We start from the raw sequence: 23592 nt of genomic DNA, 5'->3' as shown, positions 1-23592 counted from the left end.
AGCTCTCAGGACATCCTGATGGAAATTTCCCTGAGCAGTTGTAATAGTCATCTCCTATCTCTCAGCTTCTTGGTGGGAATTTCTCAGAGCAGATGTATATTTCCCTTGGGAAGTAACATCCTCAAAGCTCTGACCAATTGGCAGCCATGAACGTTTTTGAAAATTGTAATAACAAACACTAAATATTTACCTTTTCCTGAAGGAACTGCAGTTTGCACATATTGCTCTTTTGAATAATGATAATTAGTACTTTGGGCTTAGTTTTGGTGTTAGTTTTGTGGAAAGATCAGAAATAGCTGAGTCTGGTGTTAAGCTGGGTTGGGAATTATTTATCGCTGAATCACTTATTTTTTTTATTTTGTAACCAACCACTAAAGTGCCAATGAATCATTGAGCAAAAAGATCATCAACAAGCGGGGCAGATGTTTAAAAATTCAAGTCCAAACCTTTCTATTATTTTTCCCAAGAAATCTCCAAGTCCTTCTCCAGTCACTGTCTTTTCCATGCCACTCACAACATGGTCCCTCAAAAAATATCCCCTACTGTAGGGATCTACCCTCTAGAGCCAGATATCACCCCAAGAGAGCACAAAATGGCCATCCCCAGCTATTGTGGCTCTGTGCAGAACTGCAAGTCTCCACCATGTCCAGGTGCTAGGGAATGAGCTCACAACCAAACTCATCCCTTCCTATAGCCAGTCTCCTTATTTGTTAATGCCAGTGTGTAATACCAGCAAGCATATTAGTCAATCCTGTGTCCCAGTTTAAAAGGTTAAATTATTTCATAACCCAGATGATTATACACTAACTTTGTACTTCTGTAGCATGTCTCATTTGAGCATCTCAAAGCACTTTGCCAACATTAATTAATTAGCCTCACAGCACCCCTGTGAGGTCATTTAGCATGATGACTATTTTACAGGTTAAATTATTTATCGAAGGCCACACAGCATAGAACCCAAGACTCCTGAATTCCAGTCTCATGCTCTAACCACTAGGCTTCTCTCTTATCCAGACACAACTGCGACCTGTTGTGACTGTATTTTGATCCGCAAGGTCTTACCCTCTTACGCCCAATGACAGAAACCAAAAAATAGCCATTCATGATAGCAGCTCGCAGCTCTACTATCATGAGGCTGATAGGCTGGGTATTACACTCAGCATTGGTATTACAGGGCTGTTTCTGATCCATGTCAGCTATGCAGGAGGAACAGACTTATCGACTTCCCTCTGGTGCCAGGCTTGTTCGCAGGCAGCTCTACCATTTGCGTTGCACACGGGGAATGGTGAAGTGCTTGGATCTGCTGCTATTCTTGTGCCACTGGATCAGTGTAGCATTAGTCTGGAATAAAGAGACAGACTGGAGTCACCGCTCTTTATTAGCAAGAGCAGTGTTCACCACGCTGGGCCAAATTCTGCCCTCATTAATGCCCCGTTGAAGTGAGTCGGGGTTACATGGCGTGCAAGGGCTGAAGCTGGTTCTTTGTCTTCACAGCAGTAGATACATGTTTTCTTTATCACTCGTTTCATTTGGGAATTTACAGTCCAGCTCTACCTTTCTCAGGAACTAAATGAGTTATATTTGTTTTGCCAAGTCAGGCTTTTGCTGTGCAGAGGCAATGATGAGAAATTGTAGCATGTGTAGACATAGCATTGAGGCAAATTACTGTGCATATTGTATTCTGCGGCAGTCCTGTAAAAAAACCACAGCTAACAGTAAAACTAAAGAACACACGGCACCGTATGGTCCTTTTATAGTGTTACCCATTAGCAAAATTCTCAAATCTACATCTCATTGTCGATGGATGACAACACAGTACCTTACCTATATTTGTAATGTACCAAGAACACTGGGGCTGCTTACTGCTATCTTTGAAGGAAATGATGACACTCCCTCCGCACTATGTAATCTAAAATCTGTTGCTGGATTTGAAAAGCTGGCGAAATTATCTTCCTGAATGTCATCAAACTCTTGGTTTAGTCAATTTAATTTAAATTGAAGACAGACTTTTATTTAGTTCCAACATTTTGACCTGAAGTTTGCCCATCTTAACAGTTCTGACTATTCTAGCATTTATAAAATGCTGGGATGCAAATGGCCTGACCAGGGCTTTAAAAATCAGAACTAAACCTTTAGCTTCTTTATTAACAATGGCTTATTAAAATTCATCTTGACTGCTAGCTGGACTTCCACAGCTGAGCATGGAGCGCTGGCTGCAAAGCACACAGCAGGGTTAAAGACTTCGTGGGGGAGAAGCATGCTGCTAAAAGCACATAGAATATTGAATGCAAAACATGATAATGGAATGTGAAGGCTGTATAGTTTTAAGAGTCTAGAATTGTAAAGTTAAGGCTCTTGTGGTGTTATTAACTCAGCTATATTGTCAATGTGTATTTTCTATTCCTGTTCCCAGTAAACGTTTAGCTAAATGTATTAATTTTATTGTAAAATGTGTACTGGAAAGCGTACAGGTTATTAAAGGTGGCTAACTTAATATAGTACTACCTTCCTCCCTTTCATGCCTCTCCCACTTTTCTGCCAGTTTTCCCTTTCCACTAACTGAAGCAGAGGGAAGCCTTTTTCACTTGCATCACATTTTACTCTCATGTGCACCTTTGTAAGCTAGGTGTGTCTCCACTGAAGTCAGTGGAGCGATAATGGTGTAACACTGATCCAGGTGAGTGGAATTTCAGGCCCCTTATATTAGCACCAGTGTTGAGACCCCAGACAGCGTGGATTTGCTGACTGACTGAAATAATTGGTCTAAGTATGGCCTGAACTGCTTTTGTCCATCTCATTTGGGTGTTTATTCTGAAGCCTAATAATGGCTATTTAAATTGTCAGCATTAACTTCCAGCTACTCTGGGGTTGTGAGTGGAACTTGAATAGAGTTACTACCATTTCCTTCTCTGAGTTTGACCCTTGGAAAACAGGAGTTTCTAATGAAAACCAATTGGTTGTTATTGCTCTCAGAAAATAAATCTTAATTTGATTTTGTCACTGTAAAGTTATTTTGTCAAATTTCCCCTGGTGAGCACTATACACCAGCCAAGTTTGAACTTAGAAACTTCAGCCATGTTTTAGTAAATCCAAAAAACTTCTACAGTACTTAGAAAACTCCAAAATAATTGAATTGATTCTTCTCAAACCTTCCAAAAAAAAGCACCTTGCAAATGTTGTAATCAACTGAAATTCTGACAGAGCCACAACAATTCACTTTCTCTGCCACACTGAACGTTTATTACTTCAGTAGCTTTTAACACACAAACTTGAGGCATTTTTCGTGATGTGCTTGCTCCACATGCTCGTAACTTACTAAGGTCGCTACCAAATTGTTAAGGTACTAATTCTCAGTGAGGACCCTTTACATGAAAAGTACTATAAACTGACACAGGTCAGGCATTTTTGAGTTATCAGCACTGGTCACTAGAGTCAGAACTAGTGAACTTGTCCCATGAGTTAAAACTCTAAAGCCACTCAGTGGAATTGGCTCGGCTTTTCTGGAAAGGCTCACCTTAGGTCAGAGGTCGAGAGTGGAAATTTCAGCCATAAAAGAAAAAAGCTACAAGCATCTTGGAAACAATGCTGGAAATGGAAAATGTTTTGCAACCTTAACTTTAGCTTTTGCTCTAAAGAGATATGGGGATGGGGAGGGTGACCGCAGGCTCTTTTGCTAACAAATGTGTGTCCTCTGCTTTTGTTTTTTTCCCTACAGCCCTCTGCTTGCAGTGTCCTTTGCCGCCTCCTGTGCAGTTCCAGGAATCGCCCTGCTGACGCTGGGAGTAAATCCTCTCACTGGGGCACTGGGAGCCTTCAACATTTTCCTGTACACGTGTTGTTACACACCGATGAAAAGAATGAGCATCATCAACACGTGGGTGGGAGCTGTCGTTGGTGCCATTCCCCCCATCATGGGCTGGACTGCAGCTACCGGCAGCCTTGATGCTGGTGAGTATGAAATATAAGTCTCAAATTGGAGAGACAGGCAGTTGCCATTACTGCATTTGGGACAGCTGAAAATAACCACCCTGGAGACAAAAACTATTGGTTTCCCTTAAGCACAGGTATTAGCAGAGGATGATGCAATACATATTGTAGCACAATGCCACAAAAACTGGTTTGTATTCCATGTAGTTAATAAAGACTTGTTTGTGTTGGCAAACATGCATGTCTCTGTACCATATTAGGACTGAAGAAGTAAACAGAGATCCTGTCATTCTGCCCTTAGAGGGCTTTAGAGACAAAGGACCGGTTGCAGGATGAGTTCCATAGAATATATGCTGAGACTGTCTGGGAACAAAAATCAGGATGAAGAGCACTGACCCAGCATGTGGGCTGTGAATAGAACAAAATGTTATAGAAATTCAGAATAGAAACAGATCAAGTTAGGTCGACTTCAGTTGTGGGGTGAGGCGGGGCCGGAGGGTTTCTGCAGGAAAAGTCCTGTGAGGTGTACCACTATCTCACCACATTCTAGAAACTATCCTAGAATGTTAATTTATTGGTAGATTGCTTAACTGCCTCCTTTTAAACTCTCAAAGTTCCTTTTTTCCCCTCCTGAAGATGTGGAGATTCCTTTAAGTAACTGTGAATTATTTTTACATCACATATAAACATTGATCTGTTCACAAGCTAAACTCTGAGACAATTGGAGCTTGTTTTTCCTGCCAATTAGGAACGTATAGCCTAAAAGTATCACTAATTTGTTATATTCAAGTGAAACTCGTGTAGTTCAGGTAACAGGCCCATTGAGAAATGTAACAATTGTTTTGGATTTATTTTATGTAAATCAGTTTAGCAGGATGATGTAGATTATGGAATTGTTTAGCATGCACCCATCTCGCTACTTGGCTTGTTTAAGATTTTTCTTGAACTGCTTGCAACAACCAGAATTCTAAACAGGAATACTCAAAAATATTTTAAAAATGTTAAATAAATATTTGTGTATATTTAAAAAGTAGGTAAGTAGATGTAGTTCTGACCACTGTCAGACACAAGATACTGGCCTAGATGGACCTTGGGTCTGATACAGTCTGACAATTCCTCTGTGTGACGAAGTGAGGATTTTCCCTTGTTATGTTGTATGTGAGTCTTACTGTTTTGCATGAATGCTGTGTGTGCCTCAGTTTCCCTGTGTATTGCTCCAATGTGTAGGTGGTGGGAATAAGGGGGTGTGACTTTTGCGCAGGCTGCTCCAGCTGCCTACCCCGCTGCCCCTTCGTAACCTGAGACCCAGGAGGAGTATGCGACCAGATGACTCTTGGCCCGGAAGCAAGACAAAGGCCGGAGGAGTAGCGACTGGCAGGGCAGGGGCCTGGCAGCTGGAGCAGCCTCCGCAAAAGTCACACCCCCTTATTCCCACCACCTACACATTGGTGCAATACACAGGGAAACTGAGGCACACACAGCATTCATGCAAAACAGACTCACATAGGCTCACATACAACATAACAAGGGAAAATCCCCACTTCGTCGCACTGTGTTTCTATGCATGTATCAGTATGCTATTGCACAGTGTTTAAAGTAACTCCACATTCTCAATTCCAGGTAGGTAGAACTTCCTACGTTTGCCTCATGGTTAGTTTGGGTGAGGCTGAGCTGCTTGCTCGGCAGAAATGGTATGGGTAAATATGAATCTCTATGGTGGAACTCGAGTATAGCAAACCGTGGATAATAGTGACTTAGAATTGACTGCTTTAGTGCATTGCAATATGAAAAGTGCTTTCCTCTTTATAATGAAAATAGACTAATAGTAGAAAACGACTTCACCATGAGCTCAGTTCTCCAGTGCCAAACACCCTGAACTCAGCACTTGCAGGATTAGACCTCTGTAAGAGGTTTGTATGTGTGTTCACACACATATATGAGCACATGCACCCATTCTCTTAAACCCACATAGCCACGGTCATGGAACCTGTTAATGAAGTGTAATTAGCTAGCCTAACCTGTTTTAGGTAAAGGTGTGAGAATACCTTTGCACCTTGTTAAAAACAGGATTGAATATCCGGCTGAATAACAATGAAGAATGTGTAGCAGGGCAGTCAGAACACTAATGAAAAGAGAGCTACTCACCTTTTCACTGGAATTTCTTGGGTTTACATTTTATTGTGGATTTTCTCCCCTTGCAATCTGCTCAAGCACCAGTGTTCAGAGCAATCACATTATTGTGTATGTTCCTAGTTATGGCAAAGGTAGTTGTTAAGGTTACAACTTCTTTCACTTCCCTCTTTGGTGGGCAAACTTGTGTAGCCATCACTGCCCTGCTTCCATATATCAAAAAACATCAAACGTCACTGACATGGTTCAGGAAGGCTTACTGCTGAAAGATCGTGTTGTTCCTTTGCCATAATTTGAGACGCTTCCTGGATTGTGGTTCTGGAGCTGAAGGTGCAGTTTTTGAAACAGCGTTTATAACATCTGTACTTCAGCAGAGGTAAAGAAAATAAGTCAGGTTTAGTTCCAAAAGCCGCAGATTTGACCAACCTTTTTTTATTTCCAAAGTCCATTTAGGAATTTATTTTTATTTTCCAAAATAAATGCACGTTAAAATGCCACAACTTTAAAGGCTGGTGTCTCAGCAACTTCCAAGGTAAGAAGGAAGTGTTGCATTTCCCATTGGAAGTCTGGGATTCTTATTTCCAATAATAACAATGCCTCGCTCTTATATGCCTCTTTTCATCAGTAGATCTCAAAGTGCTTTACAAAACATGTCCAGTGGCCTGTTGCTGCCATTTCTAGTCCTGATGGGTCTTGAGAGATCAGCACTTAAAGATGTCAGTGAACATCGTCTAGCCTGGAACTTGGGCCAGGGTAATTTGGGACAGAATACACATTTCAGGAGAAAGAAGGAAACATTTCTATGGAAAGTTGGTATTTTTAAATGGTGCCCATTTGAAACTGCTGGGAGATTTGGAATGTGAACATAAATCCTAGGGGTGAGCAGAATGCAGGTGAGGTAGTCAAAGCTGTATGATAAACGCCACTCACCACATGCTTCTCACCATCACATATCTGGTCTATTTATGTATAGCTTGGCTGCCAGACAGTGGTTTGCAGTGCCACATCTGCTTCCTTGAAAGCCCCTCCTTCTGATCCTTTGTGGTACTATTTCCTTACAGTTAAATAAAAGGTTATTTGTTTGACTAATAAATTCAGGCCCTGAAGTGACTTGTTTCACTTTGATGAAGGGGAGAATGACAGCAAATTTGTTTTAAATCATAAGCGTTAGGATACGGTCAGAGGAAAGAATTGGTACAGCTTTCCTAGATTCTCCTTCTGGGTGAGACCTACGTTAAGCACTTCTGCCCATGATACATGAGTGACTGACAGACATCTTTAGGAAATAACACAGAGCTATTTATTTTCGCACAGAAGAGAACAGCCACATATATGCTTTAAATTACATTCTTGCTGCTGCTTGCCTGTTGCTTGATTGTCAGTTTTGACTGATTTTTTTCCTAATTAGCAAATATAGCAAAATAGAATTTATAGTGAATATTCCCAGCTCCAGAGGGCCACAAGCTGCCTTAAGGTTTTTCATTTCAATGAACGCCATATACTGATGCAGTGGTGGCTTGATCCCAACCAACTGAAACCACAGCATTCATATAAACCACCCAGTTCGATAGACGTGACAAGCAGGGGTCTTCAGCATAATGTGCTTTATCAGTTAAGGGGATTTGTTCTGAGTAGGTGGCAGTGGCATAGCAGATAACAGTCTTGACAGTGTAGCAGACACTGCAGCCCCATGGTGGCCTGGAGCCATAGGTATTACTGCACCAAGGAATGTTTATCTCAAGAGACTATTTAGTTTATCTCAGATGCTCCACTTCTGGTCTCTCTTTCCTGAAAGACATCTTGTACTGATTTTCATTCATTTTCAGAAATTTAAATAATTCCTGGGGCTATGGAATTTATAGACTGAGTATCAATGGTAATCATGTGGAGGCTGATTTTTAAATTGCCTTTACTTTGTAATTCAAATTGTGTTGTATGGTAGACATTAATTATGTCAGCCAACATCTATTTACAAATGGGGATTTTAAAATGGACAGTTCTTATCTGCAAGTGACATTTGGCAGATGGATGGTTTTAGTAACAAAAAAGAGAAGAGAAGGAGAGAGAGGGGGCTGTGGCATGACCTGACAAACGACAGTTTCTGATACCTTTCCCCGTGTAGCCCTTGTCTGCCAGGAAGAGGGAGGTAACGCAAAAACATAATTGTGGCTGAAATAAACATTACAGCCCTTTGCTTTTTTCTTTCTTTCACACTGTCTTTTTGACTAAACAGTTTGGATTTTTAAAAGCCTATTGACATGGATTCAGGTCTATTGTGAGAGCTTCTGGTGCCCAGAGCAAGACTAGATTATAAAGTTCCTGAGGATTTTAGCTGGGGTCTTTGCTAACAAAATCAAGTCTTTTAGGGTTTCACTTCTCTTCAAAGACAAGATGACGAAGGAGTTCTTACTCTGTTTCATGGGAAGGTAGAGAGATTAATGTCATTGACATATGAGCATAGGAAGCTGGCGGCCCAGAAGTGTGCTCGGTGTGGGTAAAAACTGAGGCAGATGGGCAGTGCTAGTAGGCAGCTGTTTTAAATTTAAGACAAAAGTCAGTGAATTATTCTGTGGTTTTTTTTGTCATGCGAGACACAAAAGAAGTGGTGATTCCACCATGGAGGCACCTTTGGGGACTGACTCAGTCTGAAAGATGAAATCAAAGTCAAATAAATTCACCGTTATCCCAATTCTATGCATCATGCACAGCTGTTACCAGCACAGTGCTTTCATCTTCCAGATGAACAATATTGAACTGTGTGGGGCAGCTGTCACAGTGCCCCAGTCTGGGAACCACACTTTCCAGTAGGGGGCACCAAAACAGCAGCAGGATTCAGTAAAGACTCTTTGACTTCCATGAGCCAGCCTAGTAGCTGCAAAGGAAGGCTGAAGTGCCTTTGAGTATAACCCCATATGTGGCTATGGAAGTTTATAGTATTTGGCTGAAAATGTTACTTTGAGACACTTCTGCAGATACTCCCTAAACATACTTGCGCCTGTGAACGTCTGAGTCATTTCATTACTCGAGGCAATAGACACGATACTAAAGCTAGCTAAGATTAATCAAAAGAGCAGGTCATTGTTGTCCTTCTAAAGCAGTCTTGGACTAATTCCTTTATGAGACTGCCAGAGAATCCACAAACAATATGGCCAACTGCTTCTTCCATACTTGCCGTGTCTTCCTCTGTAATTCGGGTCTTCCACAAAGAGCAAAGGGTCATTTGCATTCACACTGAAAGATATTTCAACTATGAAGCCTTCAGGTGTCTGTGTGTGTGTGTGTGTGTGTACACATACAGATATTATATACAAACGGCAAACGCACCCGAAGAAATCTATAGGACCGTTTCCTTTAGAGGTTGTCCCAAAGAAAGCCTCAAGATGGAAATCTCATTGCTACCTTTATTTCCCATTTCCAGTGAATATCTAAGATCCTCCTTTTGTTCTGTTTGCAGTTCATATACAGATACAACATTCCCTTCCCTTTATGTACTCCAGCACAGAAGTCTATTGCTCCACTGAAGCAGTCCTGTTCCACAGGTCTTTTGTGCCATCCTTCAAAAGAAACGGCTATTGAAACCCATGACCATGAAGCTTTTTGGTTTGGGATTTTTTTCCCCTTGCCATTAGTTTACATAACCATATAACCTTGAAAGCACACAATTATCAGTGAACGTGGAGGCTGGAGCATAGAGCCATGTAGGGCTACATTGATAGTCAGTCCTATTGTGTGCAGTGTAGAGACCTTGTATAAATGCAACAAGCTTTAGAAAGGGATACATTTTTTTTTTCTCCTCAAGGCTACTCAGCCGTTCACATGTCAACTGATACAATCAATAGTATATTCTGTTTGTAGTAGAAAAAAATGCCGGCTGAAGGCTTACCATGCCACCACTGCAGAAATATTAGAGCTGTGAAATACAGTGGAATTCTATCACCAGTTAGTCTTGCTAAGACTTCTGAATGTACAACTCCAAGATGCCTTTATGCTTGAGAATGTTCTGTGGTCACACATGGAGATTTCTATTGTATGGAGGTAATCCCACTCCCACCCCCGAAAAGAACAGTGGACATTGACAATTAAATGGCAGCCTGCATTTTTTGCTAAATGACGTTATTTTAAAAACATCCCTGTGCAACATTTTGTACATAGATAATATGATGCAGGCCAACTCACGCACCCCAAACAGCTATTTTTTGTCCCTGAAGCTAATTGTGGGGAGACGATCACAAGCTCCATCTCTCCCTCCCAAGAAGAAAATTCTGCCATCAGGTTAAAGGAGAAACATATTTGCGTTTCAAGACAGTGCAGCTGTGTTGCAGATGATACAATCATGCCCAGAGATGTATGGGATATGTCTGCTGTACAGCACTGAAATATATATATATATATATATATAGGGCTGTCGATTAATTGCAGTGAACTCACACGATTAACTTAAAAAAATTAAGCATGATTAAAAAAATTAATCACCATTAATCGCAGTTTTAATCACACTGTTAAACAATAGAATACCAATTGAAACTTAACTATTTTTGGATGTTTTTCTAGATTTTCAAATATATTGACTTAAATTACAACACAGAATACAAAGTTTACAATGCTCACTTTGTATTATTATTTTTATTAAATATTTACCACAGTAAAAATGATAAACAAAAGAAATAGTATTTGTCAATTCACCTCATACAATGCAATAGCTTTATCTAATGCAATAGCTTTATCGTGAAAGTGCAACTTACGAATGTAGATTTTTTTTTTTTGTTACATAACCGCACTCAAGTTTGTTTCCATTTACGGGAGATAATGCTGCCAGCTTCTTATTTACAATGTCACCTGAAAGTGAGAACAGGAGTTTGCATGGCACTTTTGTAGCCAGTATTGCAAGGTTTGTACATACCAGGTATGCTAAACATTCGAATGCCCGTTCATGCCTTGGCCACCATTCCAGAGGACATGCTTCCATGCTGATGACGCTCGTTAAAAAATAATGCGTTAATTAAATTTTGACTGAACTCATTGCAGGAGAATAGTATGTCTCCTGCTCTGTTTTATGCCCATTCTGCCATATATTTCTTGTTATAGCAGTCTTGGATGATGACCCAGCATATGTTCATTTTAAGAACACTTTCACTGCAGATTTAACAAAACGCAAAGAACGTACCAATGTGAGATTTCTAAAGATAGCTACAGCACTCAAACCCAAGAATCTGAAATGCCTTCCAAAATCTGAGAGGGACGAGGTTTGGAGCAAGCTTTCAGAAGTCTTAAAAGAGCAACACTCTGATGTGCAAACTGCAGAACCCGAACCATCAAAAAAGAAAACCAACCTTCTGCTGGTGGCATCTGACTCAGATGATGAAAATGAACATGTGTCGGTCTGCACTGCTTTGGATCGTTATCAAGCAAAACCCGTCTTCAGCATGCATGTATGTCCTCTGAAGTGGTGGTTGAAGATGAAGGGACATATGAATCTTTAGCGCATCTGGCACGTAAATATCTTACAATGCCAGCTACAACAATGCCATGCGAACATTTATTCTCACTTTCAGGTGACATTGTAAACAAGAAGCAGGCAGCATTATCTCCTGCAAATGTAAACAAACTTATTTGTCTGAGTGACTGGCTGAACAAGAAGTAGGACTGAGTGGACTTGTAGACTCTAAAGTTTTACATCGTTTTATTTTTGAATGCAGTTTTTTTTTTTTTACATAATTCTGTATTTGTAAGTTCAACTTTCATGATAAAGAGATTGTATTCCAGTATTTGTATGAGGTGACTTGAAATATATTATTTCTTTTGTTTTTTACAGCACAAATATTTTTAATACAAAATAAGTATAAAGTGAGCAGTGTACACTTTGTATTCTGTGTTGTAATTGAAATCAATATATTTGAAAATGTAGAAAACATCCAAAATATTTAAATAAATGGTATTCTATTATTGTTTAACAGTGCAATTAATCATGCGATTAATCACGATTAATTTTTTTAATCGCGTGATTAATCGCGATTAATATTTTTAATCGCTTGACAGCCCATATATATAATGTGTGTGTGTGTATGTATGTATGTTAACTATGGCTGTGTAGCATATACACAGTAAATTGATAGAACAGCCAATGTCTTTGAAGACTGACAATAATGCCACTTTAGGAATCAGCTTCTGCATCCACCTAAGAATCATAGTTGTTCATCCTCAAGTCCTTAGAAGAGTACAGTTTGAGGCTGGGATTGCACTGAATCTCAGTCTTGAATGATAAGTTATGGGAAAAGACAAGATACCATAACTGAACTCTAAAATCTTTCTCCAGGCCTACAATGGTTGCACGCTTACAGATTCTCAAAGGAAAGTGCCTATGGGCATGTTCAATTTTGGCTGTAAACAAACACAAAACTGAAAGTAAGCAAGGGATAAAAGATGTCTTTCAGGGAGCATCACATGCCTTTTCTGGTGGGTAACTTTCTATTCAAATCATGCAGGACTACTGCAAAGAGTTTAGGATGAATTAAGAAAGGTGAGGAATACAAAGCCTGGAAAAGCATATTTACCCATAGGCAGATGGCTGCAGCTGGACTAATTCAAGTCTCCCAGCTCCTGTCTGGATTAAAGAGAAGTAATTTGTTCAACATCTTTTAACTAAGGAGAGCCAGTTGCGTCATATCAAGGAGAGCTATGTGTGGTAGTTTTCTGACTACAGTCCATTAAAAGCTAAGCTTAGACTTCCAAACCTTTCACTTCTGACATGAGCCAAGCTCATACCCAGTTTCCTTGAGACAAAAGGCCGGTGCTTTCCCCTAATGTGTCAGTCAGCTACCAAAGTCTGGAAATAATTTTAAAATTCCTTCACATTATTCAAGGCAGAAGAATTACTAAAATTGTGCTTTAAGCAAAACAGCATTCTTAAGTTGCCAAGGCAGTAAACACCAGCTTTGGGAAATGCAATAAGATTTCAACATCTGTTTTGGAGCTGACATTTTAACCATTCTATGTTTATTTTACATGCCTAGTTGGCCACTTCCCAGTCATACATATGCCGGGCCAAAAAGAGACTGAAAAGGGAGCAAATCCATATTGAGCTGCAACTCCAGATCACACTCCCCTCCCCCACTTTTTTGTTGTTGTTGTATTGATGACATAAAACACCTGTTTGCCCCAAAGTGGGCATACAAATGTAACCCGTGTTCTGCAAAGCACCATGCTTTTAAGGAACAGAAGACTCTCTGCTTAGTCAAAAGAGCAGTGAGTGGGGCAGGGGTAGAGAATAAGCTGTTCATGCTCTTAGTGCAGTTACAGGAATGTAATGCGTGTATTGGTCTCTGTACTCCTAAGATAATTTTGTTTCCCTGTGCTGCAGTGGATCCAGTGCATTATAGTGGAGATGTCAATCCCTTCTCTTTTAGCCAATGCGGTTCATTGTTGCACGTTACATGAACCTTCCTAGGCTGATTTGCGTTTAGTGAGCTTATATCTCTTTGGCGTAATCTCTGTACAAGAAATAAGGCATTGTTAGAAGAAATATTTGGGGTTTATAAAGCAAACACCCAAATGATGACAAAGGCGTTCGAAACAATTTCATCAAAAGTTTTGCAGCGCTACTGCTGATGCCAGACCAGGCCAATAATTAGATGGGGCACCTCTCACACCACCACCTCGAACAAGTGGGTTTTCCTGCCACTAAGTGTCCCTCTCCCCTTTTTTGAGTCAGTATTTAAGCAATACTCAGGGACACCGTGTTGCTGGAGGTATCATCTTTAAGATGAGACAGAGCAGGGGGTCCTGATCACTTGTGATCACTAAAAATTCCACGTACATTTTGTAAGAGGAAGAGGGCTAAAAATGGTGTCCTGACCAAATCCCTCCTCTGCAATAGCCTGCCTTCAAAAGTTTCCCTCCGGGCATGGTGGGAGAAGTTAACTGCAAAGAATATTCTTCTCTCCCTGTCCTAAACTATTGTGCATTGTTTAACAGCTGCTGCTTTTAGTCCCAGAGGTGGCTGCCTTGTGATGGTGGATGAAAACATCACTATACAGTGTATAGTTTGTATGTAAGTCAGTGAAATGCAGGATATGAATTTCAGCTGCCTGCTTAACAAATATAATATTGTCCAGATGTTAATGTCAAACAGTATCTGGAATATGCCATCCTTTGCAATAAGTGGGTGAGGAGCTGGGTCTGGACGTCTCTTTTTTGTCCTTTAAAAAAAGCAGCGTCCGTTCAAAATACCGGTAATGCTGCAGTTGCGATGTCTTTCTGACTTTTCATCTTAGCCATGCAACTCATTATTCCCACAGTTAATGTGAACAGACTATGTTATCCTTATTGGGCATGGATCATTCAGGGGATTAGTAATGGAGCGTAGAACCTTTCATGTCTGAGTCACTGATTCTAATGAGGGCCCAGGCTGGGAATGACCAGACATTGTTGACATCTGATGGTTGTCCAGTGCCCTGTGTGAAGTGAATCAGTTATCAGAGTTCAGATCCTACTCCACAGGTAGTCACATAATAAAAAACCTTGTTACTTGTAATGGCAGAATCCAAGGACTGAGCAGGCCCAGAGACTGAACTGCTCTAGTGACCTGAGATTTGGGCCCTTTAGCAAATAGTCATTGAAGCACAATAATGGGACCGTTTGGGGGTGGCTTGGCCCTTTGCAACTATACTGTCCCTTTTCTGGGGATAAATGGAGGATTTACCATCTTTTTGATCTGTGTTTATACAGCACCTAGCACAGTGGGGTCCTGGTCTATGACTACGGCTCCTTGGAGCTGCGGTATTACAAATAATGAAAATACTCGTGCTTTCTGGAGATCAGACCCTTTAGGGGTGTGTCCATTTGAGAGCCCAAAATCACTCATCACTCACAAATTTTGACCAAAGATGCTTTTGGCATCTTACAATTTCTTACCATGAGGCCTTGTGAAATGTGTTAGGACTTTGCACTTTCCCCTATATAAGAAACATTTTATAGAACTTCAAAACCTTAATAAGCAACAGTAACTCTTTCTTCAGACAGGAAAAAACAAACTTGGCTAATAGTTAACGTTTTGGCTGCATCTCGCTTAAACAAAACATTCAAAAGATGTCTCAGCTTGCTGTATTTGTCAAGAAATGTATTATTGCCATTAGAATATATTTAAAATTAAATCAGTAAGAGAACTGCTAACAGTTAAATCTTAGACACTAAAGTTTAATGTTAATCACAGACTTTGCCTTTAAGTTTGTGGACACTGGACCTGGTTTCTGTTACCCTATTTCTTATGTGATCATTTAAACCAGTGAAAAGTGGGAATTGAAATTCTCCCAGTCAGAATGGTCACATTTTACATTGGTGAAAATGACTGCAGTGGTTGGAGGGCAATGGAGTTTCAGACATCTAACAAAATTCCTCTGCCAAATCATCAGCATTTGTAATGATCTCCACCTGGAGAAGTGGATGGAGTTTGCAATGGTCATGGCTGTTCCTGAACTCACTACTATTAGAAACTCTGCAAAGAAATCCAAAGAGTTTGATATTTGTGGGCTCCCAGTTAATAAAGCCTGTAGAGAAGCTGAAAGATTTTGTAAGGGTTACAAATTGGTATACCTGTATTCACCGCTATTATCAGTGCCACAGAGATACCATGGAGCTTTTGAAGGCCAGGGTATTTCTGGTATTAAACTGGTGTTTCCAAACTCCCGGCTTTAACAAATTATTTACAAAAAAAAAGGCAGTTCTTACAATTATGAACCAGCTAGGCCTTGGATCATACTGTGCCAACTCTGAGAAGATGCCAACAGAATGTATCATGGATGTGAACTAACTAATCTGATCTCACCATAATTAAACTCCATAGAGAGAGATCATTTATGCTAGTTATACCTATAGACAGAGCTATGAAGAACTCCATAGGGAAACCAGTGCAGTCTATAGAATAGTGAACCAGCCCATTCTTCAGCTATAGTCCTTCATGTAATAACATCGCTTACAAACACCATTGACATACTTATGACATAGTTAATGTTTGTCAAGCAATTCAAGTCTTTTAATGCTTGTCATTGGGTGGAAGTTTGTAAGGTCCCTAGCCAGGGCTCATTTGACACTAGAGTACGTTCTCTCCTGTTTTCCAATTAAGTCAGCATGTACATGACACTTAGCAGTCTTTGGAAACCCAACAAAGTCAGCAAGACATATGGAAAACTAACAAAAGGATCACCAGTAAAATCAGGAGGGAAATGTAGCTCCATGACTGGATCAATTAAAATCCCCATAATGGCCTGTTAAATTGTTTTACTGTTTAGCTTCTCTATAAAATACCTGTTATTTCTGAAGTAGTGATGTAATAAAAGTAGTTAAAAACTCCAAAGGCTCTCGCACTAAAACCAGATCTTTGCAAATGGGAATTCAGTCTCAAAGTAGTTCTGGCTGGTTAGTTTATGTGTAAATGTTGCCTCAAGATGATTTTTTTAATTGAAAACGTAGTGTTATAGTGAGGGAATTACTACAGTTTCCAGTGTGTTTGAGGTTTTGTATGCTTTTTGGGGGTTGGCTGCACACCAAAGATTGAACAACTTCATAAGTGAGGACTCTCTGTTACAGACCAAAGGCACAGGAATATAGGGCTTGTCATACCAGATCAAAGAGAGGGGAACCAGAAACAACGTGCATGTATTAATTCTTCTTCAGATTCTGTCCCTACCCCAGTGTCCCCATATGGTGGATAATTGTAACTTATCTCCCTGGGTGTTGTGAGAAATAATGAGTTAATGTTTGTAAAACCCTTTAAAGATTAAAAAATCCTGTGTAAGTGCAGAGTATTATTGTCTTTGGTTCATCAAGTCTGGTATCCTGCCTTCGGGAGCAAGTATTTCAGTTGAATAGGAAAAAACTAAAGAAATCAATACTACAGGGGTGTACTGTTTATAGGCTCAATCCTGCTGCCCTTCAAAGTCAGTGGAGAAACTTGCTTTGATTTCAGTGAAGAAACATCAATCCTGTATCTCACCAGACTTTGAAAATGGCATTATATGCACCATGGCCAAGATTTTCAAAAGTGACTAGTGATATTTGGGTGCTCAACTCATCATCTTAAAGGGTCCTGATTTTCAGAAAGTGTTGAAGATCGCCTTTCCGAAAATCAGGCCCCTTTAAGGAGTCTTGGGCTGGATACCCAAATATCACTAATCACATTTTAAAATCTTAGCCCAGGCTTACCTGTAATTCTCCTGCTCACGACATTGTCCAAGGATCTGAATTCCCATTCTGGTAGCCCTTCCTTGTCTCTGTACTTAATGTAAGCAGCTTCCAGAGACATGGAACTCACAAAATGGAAAAGTGCATTCATAACTTTAAGAAGATGTGAGACAAATGCTCAGACTGCTGAGGCATCTTATATGCAGTGTTGTTGCAGCCGTGTCGGTCCCAGGATATTAGAGAGACAAGGTGGGTGAGGTAATATCTTTTATTGGACCAACTTCTGTCTGTGAGATAGAGACACACTTTTGAGTTTACACAGAACTCTTCTTCAGGTCTGGACTCTGTTTAAGCTTGAAAGCTTGTTTCTCTCACCAGTTCAAAAAAAGATGTTATCTCATCCATCTTGTCTCAAGGCATCTTCTAGGCAGCTAGAAAACGGCCCTTAAACTTAGATTTTTGATGATGCAGCTGTGACATCCTCTGGCTGGTTGGGGTGGTCTGAGCTATGGGCCTTGGTACCAGCCTGGATTATTATTTGGAGGAGGGTAACGATGACACTGTGCTCTACAAGACAGAAAGATCGACATTCCCAGCCCTAAGGAGTTCACAACCAAAACAGACCCAGAGAAAACCTGAATCACTGAGGAAATAACTTAGTCCCCAATCCACAAAGGGACTTAGGCACTGCACATCTATTGCTCTTTGATCAATAACTAAAGAATCATTGGAGCAGGGGAACTGGACCTTGGGTCTGCCACCTCCCGGGTGGGTACCTAATACCCAGGCTCTCTGTCAGGCTTAATGACTGTATTTATACACAGCGGAGCAGATTCAATGGGAGAGATTGAGCGACTCACATCAGAATAGATGTGGTTAGAGAGCTTTCCTGAGGGGTGGGAAATACTCTGTTCAAATCCTTTCTCCTCCTTGAGCTGAGAGGGGAACTGAACCTAGGTCTTCTCCATCTTGGGGCTGTGCTCTAATCACTGGGCTAAAAGGTGGGCTGCTGCTGCTCCTCCTCCTCCTGCTGGGTTTTGAATAGGGTCTGACCCCTTCGGTGTGCTCAGAGCACGCCTACTGGATAGGCCCTATTGGCAAAACGGGCATTCCTCCACCTGTCTTCCCCCAGTTCATGGATCGTACTGAAGCTTAGGTGGGAGATGGGCATTCAGACACGAGAGAAGCAGCAGTGCACATGCTCAAAGGCAGAAACTTAGGTACCCAGGGAGCCATGATGATTCTGTGGATCACATCAGCACCTAAAACTGGGACTTAGATAACTAAATGTGGAGCTTAGGTGCCCAAGTCCCTTTGTGGAGGTGGGACTTAGTCTGTTAGTTATTATGAACTCACTCCTTCTGGGAAGAGGTGAGCTTTTAGGAAGGAGTAAAGGACCTGACCTTCCTCCGATTGAAGCCAAATGTTGCTATTGACGTTAGAGCCTGATTCTGCTTCCATTAGATGAGCAAGGAGGGGTGGTAGCTTGGGCTCGGAAGTGGGAGGTCATTCCCAGAAAGGACAAACACATGGAGGTGGGAAGATGCAAATAGGATATTACGGCTGGAGGGGAGGGGCGGTAGAAGAGAAGGGAACAACAGGCAAGGTCCAAGATGGCTCTACAGGTGGAAGTCTCACAGGTGATGTTAGTGTGGACGAGGGGCACACCTGTATATAGCCCAGTCTGAGGGCCCATTCCAAAGCCCACTGGAGTCAATCAGACTCTCATTGACTTCAACAGGCCCCACGTATGTTTAGGAGTTCCTGAAGAATACATCAGTAGATGCTTTTGTATTTAAAGCCGGTATTCAGAGTTGGTCTTGGGAAGTAAGCAGTTCTCCACTGCCTTCTGCTCCACTCTGCCATGTCTGTACTTTGCCACCCCAGGATATAATGATTAAGCACTTGAGAAGCCTCTACACCTGTGAGCAATTTGAAGTCTTCACAAAATGAAGAAGGAGAAACTCCAGCTGAGCCTCTGAATTATTTTGTCATCACTGGTATCACAGTTTTCAGGATGTGACCTGTTTCCTGCATAGGCTCCTTTTCTCACTGCATATCAGCGAGTAGGACTCATCTTGTTAATAACTGTTGTTTATCCTGTCACACACTTCCTTCCATCTACTGTTTTTTTCCTGCTCTGGGTGCTCCAGTTAGGGAACTTGGGAGAGATAAATTTGTGTCCTAGAGACTGTGAAAAAAATTCTTCTACCAAACTTCTCATAAGTTTCAACAAATCACCCCCCGGTGGAAACTGAATTGGTGCCTAGATATTGAGGTGACAGGTGCATCAGAAATAAATTATTTGAAGGAACACCATTTGTAAGTTAAAAAAAAAATCTCCAAAACCCACATAATTGCTGATAAACAGAGAATAACCCCTGGACTTCTTTACAGTATTTAAGTGTGATATCATGAGTTCCATGGGAGTTGGGGGGCAGTTGTCACAAACTCTGCAGTGGTAGCACGTGGTAGTATGGGTAAGCTCCATATAGGTGTTGAAATGTAGCATGCAGTGCTCCTTTGCTATGATCTAAGATGAGCACTCTAATGCATGTTTCCTTTGCTTTCCTTTTGCAGGCGCGTTGCTGTTGGGAGGAATTCTCTATTCCTGGCAGTTTCCTCATTTCAATGCCCTGAGCTGGGGCCTCCGGGAGGATTACTCACGAGGAGGATACTGCATGATGTCCGTCACTCACCCTGCGATGTGCCGGCGGGTTGCTCTGCGTCACTGCTTGGCCTTAATTGGACTCTCAACAATGGCCCCCATCCTCGATGTCACCACATGGAATTTTCCACTCATTTCACTCCCTATCAACTTGTACATTTCCTACCTCGGCTTTCGGTTCTACAGGGATGCAGATCGCAGCAGCTCCAGGAAACTTTTCTTCTGCAGCCTGTGGCACTTGCCAATGCTTCTGCTTCTCATGCTCACATGTAAGAAATCCCTGCTAGAGAAAGAAGACAAAAGTGAGCTTCTCAGTTGAAATTGGGTTGCCTTAATGTCAGTTAGAGCTAATGACACCTATTTTTATTGTCAAGCAGAGGGTCTTTTGCTAATTATGGGCAGGAAAATCTATGGCAATGTGTTTAAAGAGAATCCCTTGTGCCCAGTGACCACTTTACATAATTGTTTTTTAATTTCTTTTTAGAGGGAGGAACTTGGGGGACTTAAATGGCTCATGGGCTTGGTCAATGGGATCACTCCTAGGTCACGAGTTAAAATCCGGCCTAGGTGAAAAATGAATCATGTTCCCTTGGCTTCCTGCTAGCCTATGTGAAATGACTTTGATGACCAGTGCAATGAGGTGAATGAGTGAAATGAGCAGGTATCTCCATGGCAGAGGCACCAGCCCCACAATGGGCCCTCATCATTGACATTCTTACTGAGGAAGCCAAGGAGACTCATTGGATACTGAGCTTTCCTCTGTCCTCCTGTGAGCAGGTCTTCTGTCCAGAATAGGCTTGAGGCACATTGGCAGGGTAGGGAGGGGGAAGCCTGCATTGCCCCGGTCATGCCATCCCTGCTCTGTGACTAAATGGAGGACTTTAATTTCTGGGACTGTCAATCCAGCACCTTTCACAAGGATTCAGTTCACTTTCATATATTTTCAGAGAACCCAGATTATTTTCTATTCTGTCTTCAGCACTCTGTAGATCATACAACACAAACAGCACATTAGCATTTAAACAGCCTCTGGCTGAATGGAGATAGTTCCTAGTCTGTACCTTTCACATACTCATGGCAATTTTTATTGTGTTCCATCACAGAGGAACTTCTCACCCTGGCTAGAGCTCTTTCTGGGAGAAATCTTTAGGGCTTGAATGCTCAGGGCCAGATCCTCAACCGGTGTAAACTGACATAACTATGTCAACTTCACTGGAGCTTTGCTGATATACATCAGCTCATGATCGGGCCCTCAGAATCCAATAATTTGAGGTTTTCTATATGCTAACGTGAATTGTGCCAACCTGTTCAGCGTAAGAGCCTGTTGGCTGGTAAGGCATTTCCTGTAATTAATTGAGTTCTGAGTCTCATTAAGAAATATGACAACTCTATTAAGTATCATGGCACAGTTGCAGCTCCAAGAGAAGATTGCTATGAAGTGTGTTATTGGTGGGGAATCACGTTTTCTCAGTCTTGAGGAAAAGCCGGTTTTCATTCCAGCTACAGTCTGAACTTAAAAACTAGTTCAGAAAGTTCAAATTGCAACCAGCATAGCTGAAGTTTACTATAAGGGCATGGCCGCCGGAGGAAAATGTATCCTGTTATAACGTGTTAATTAACATGATGTAAGACAGTCAGTGCAGACAAGCATTGACTTGTTTGTAGTCATGTTAGTGGGTCCTAGTTAACCAGGGTGCACTGTATGTTTAGCCATGACCAACTAACATGATGTTAAACACAACAGCACGCTGTGTAGACAAGGAGTAGGTTATAGTTTACATTGTGTTAGTTAACAAGTGTAATAACTTGTTGTATTTTCCTCACTGTAAACAAGCCCCAAGCTTTTTCCAGTGTGTACAAGGTCCATTCTAATACTGTTATGCGCCAGATCCAAGGCTTTTGCTGATGGCGAGTTCTGCTGGTGGTGAAATGGAATATTTTATCTATCCTGATATCTAGGAAAGGCCTTCAAGCAATTTCACAAGTTTGCCAGTGTCCTTGTCACCCTGATATAAAAACTTGACAGCATCCTTTAATGGTGCAGGCCGATTCTGGTCTCAGTCACACTGGTGTAAATCAGGAGTGACTCCATTGCCCTCGGTCTCTGTTGGCAACAGTGCTCTATGGGAACAGAATCAGGTGTTTTAAATGACATTTAAACAATCAGACATAAGATGCTTGCCTCTCTCTATTGATTGCAGATAACGGTGCTGAATCCCTGTTACTGTTTTTCTGAAATAGACTCCATTGTATTCAGGTTGTTTACTGTGGGAACACTGCATAGGAATACCTGGAAACAGTCTACAGCCCAGTACAACTTCTCAATTTGTAAAATATATGAGTTTGTTCTGCAATAAAACATACTGTACAAGAGCAGTAGAGTGTGGGGTATCATTTCTTGTACATGATTCACAAGCAGTTTACACTTTGTTTAGCCCAATACAAGAGCCATGTTATGCTGGTTTCGCAGCATTCCTAGTAGCAGTAGCACTCGTGTCATATGATCAAGCCTTACATAAATTGGGAACGGATGGGAAATGTGTGTTTTTATGTTGCAAAATGCTTCCATTGAAAATGAGACTTCAGCGATGAGCGGAGAAAGCTGGCAACGTTTTGCAAAGTGAAATAAGATTCTGTGAACTGTTCACTGGCTCAGAAGAACACGAGGAACTTGGAGAGCAGGTGGTGGACTTGGCAGAGCTCAGAGGAATCGTGGCTTGGTCAGAAGAACTGACATACTGAGCGGGTATATTGGGAACAAGAAGATGTGGTGTTCCTCCTTCAGTAGGTGGCTCTCTTCCCACTGAGCCACTTTAGAAGCAGGCCCCCAGCATGTCATAGAAGCACTGTGTTCCTTTCAGGTGACAAACCCAATCAGGGCCGTTAAGGCTCCTCTGGTATTTTTCCCCAAGAGTAGCAGTGGTGCTAGCCTCAGAGCTGGTCTACACTACCACGCTAAATCGATCAAAGTTATGCAACTTCAAGTACGTGAATAATGTAACTGAAGCCGATGTAGTTATATCCACTTACCGCGGTAGCTACACTGCGCTGTGTCCATGGGAGAGCATCTCCCGTCGATTTCCCTTACGCTTTTTGGGGAGGTGAAATACACTTATCGATGGGAGAGTGCTCTTCCATCGTTTTAGCATGTCTTCACCAGATCTGCTAAATTGACACTCGCTGCATTGATTGCAAGTTGTAAGTGTAGACATGCCCTTAGCATTCCTGCCCGAGGTTTGCCTTCCTAAAACTCCCCTTGCGGTTCCACCTGGAGAGAGCAGTTATCTTCAGGGCCTGTTCTCAAAATATCTGTAGCCTTCGTTGATTTTAAGGCAAGAAGGGACCATTTTGATCATCTAGTCTGACCTGCATAACAAAGGCCATAGAATTTCATGCAGTGATGCCTGCATCAAAGCCTAGCTCAACCACAAGAGATTAGCATAATTTTTTAGAAAGTCAATCTTGGACGTAGAGATCAGGTGTCTTTAAAAACCTATCCTTTATTGACCCCAAGAGATGGGCATTGTTGTGCTGCACTCCAGAGACGACTGTATTCCAGAGACAGGAGAAGTGATCTACTGTAATGTGTTAAATGCCTTGGAGAGTGGCTGGAAAGCACTTTATAATATCAAAATACCACCACACCTTGTGTTTTAGTTACACGTAGATATTAGAGTATGTACTTCTAAGGA

At 41.4% G+C, this 23592-nt stretch overlaps 1 protein-coding gene across 4 annotated transcripts in view; it reads left to right on the top strand.

Moving 5' to 3' along the window:
- Window positions 1-22273, top strand: part of LOC123346291 (protoheme IX farnesyltransferase, mitochondrial) — a 186763-nt gene extending 164490 nt beyond the window's left edge. For all 4 annotated transcript variants that reach the window (XM_044983625.1, XM_044983626.1, XM_044983623.1 and 1 more), the window contains 2 exons: window positions 3716-3948; window positions 19813-22273. In XM_044983625.1, coding sequence (XP_044839560.1) covers window positions 3716-3948; window positions 19813-20219 — 640 coding nt within the window. In that variant the 3' untranslated portion in view covers window positions 20220-22273. The remainder of the gene's footprint in view (window positions 1-3715; window positions 3949-19812) is intronic.
- The last annotated feature ends 1319 nt before the right edge of the window (window positions 22274-23592 follow it).

Source organism: Mauremys mutica, chromosome 12 (genome assembly GCF_020497125.1).
Source record: "Mauremys mutica isolate MM-2020 ecotype Southern chromosome 12, ASM2049712v1, whole genome shotgun sequence".
Taxonomy (NCBI): domain Eukaryota; kingdom Metazoa; phylum Chordata; order Testudines; family Geoemydidae; genus Mauremys; species Mauremys mutica.
The sequence above is the reverse complement of the archived record's forward strand: the minus strand, read 5'-3'. Positions and strand labels throughout refer to the sequence as shown.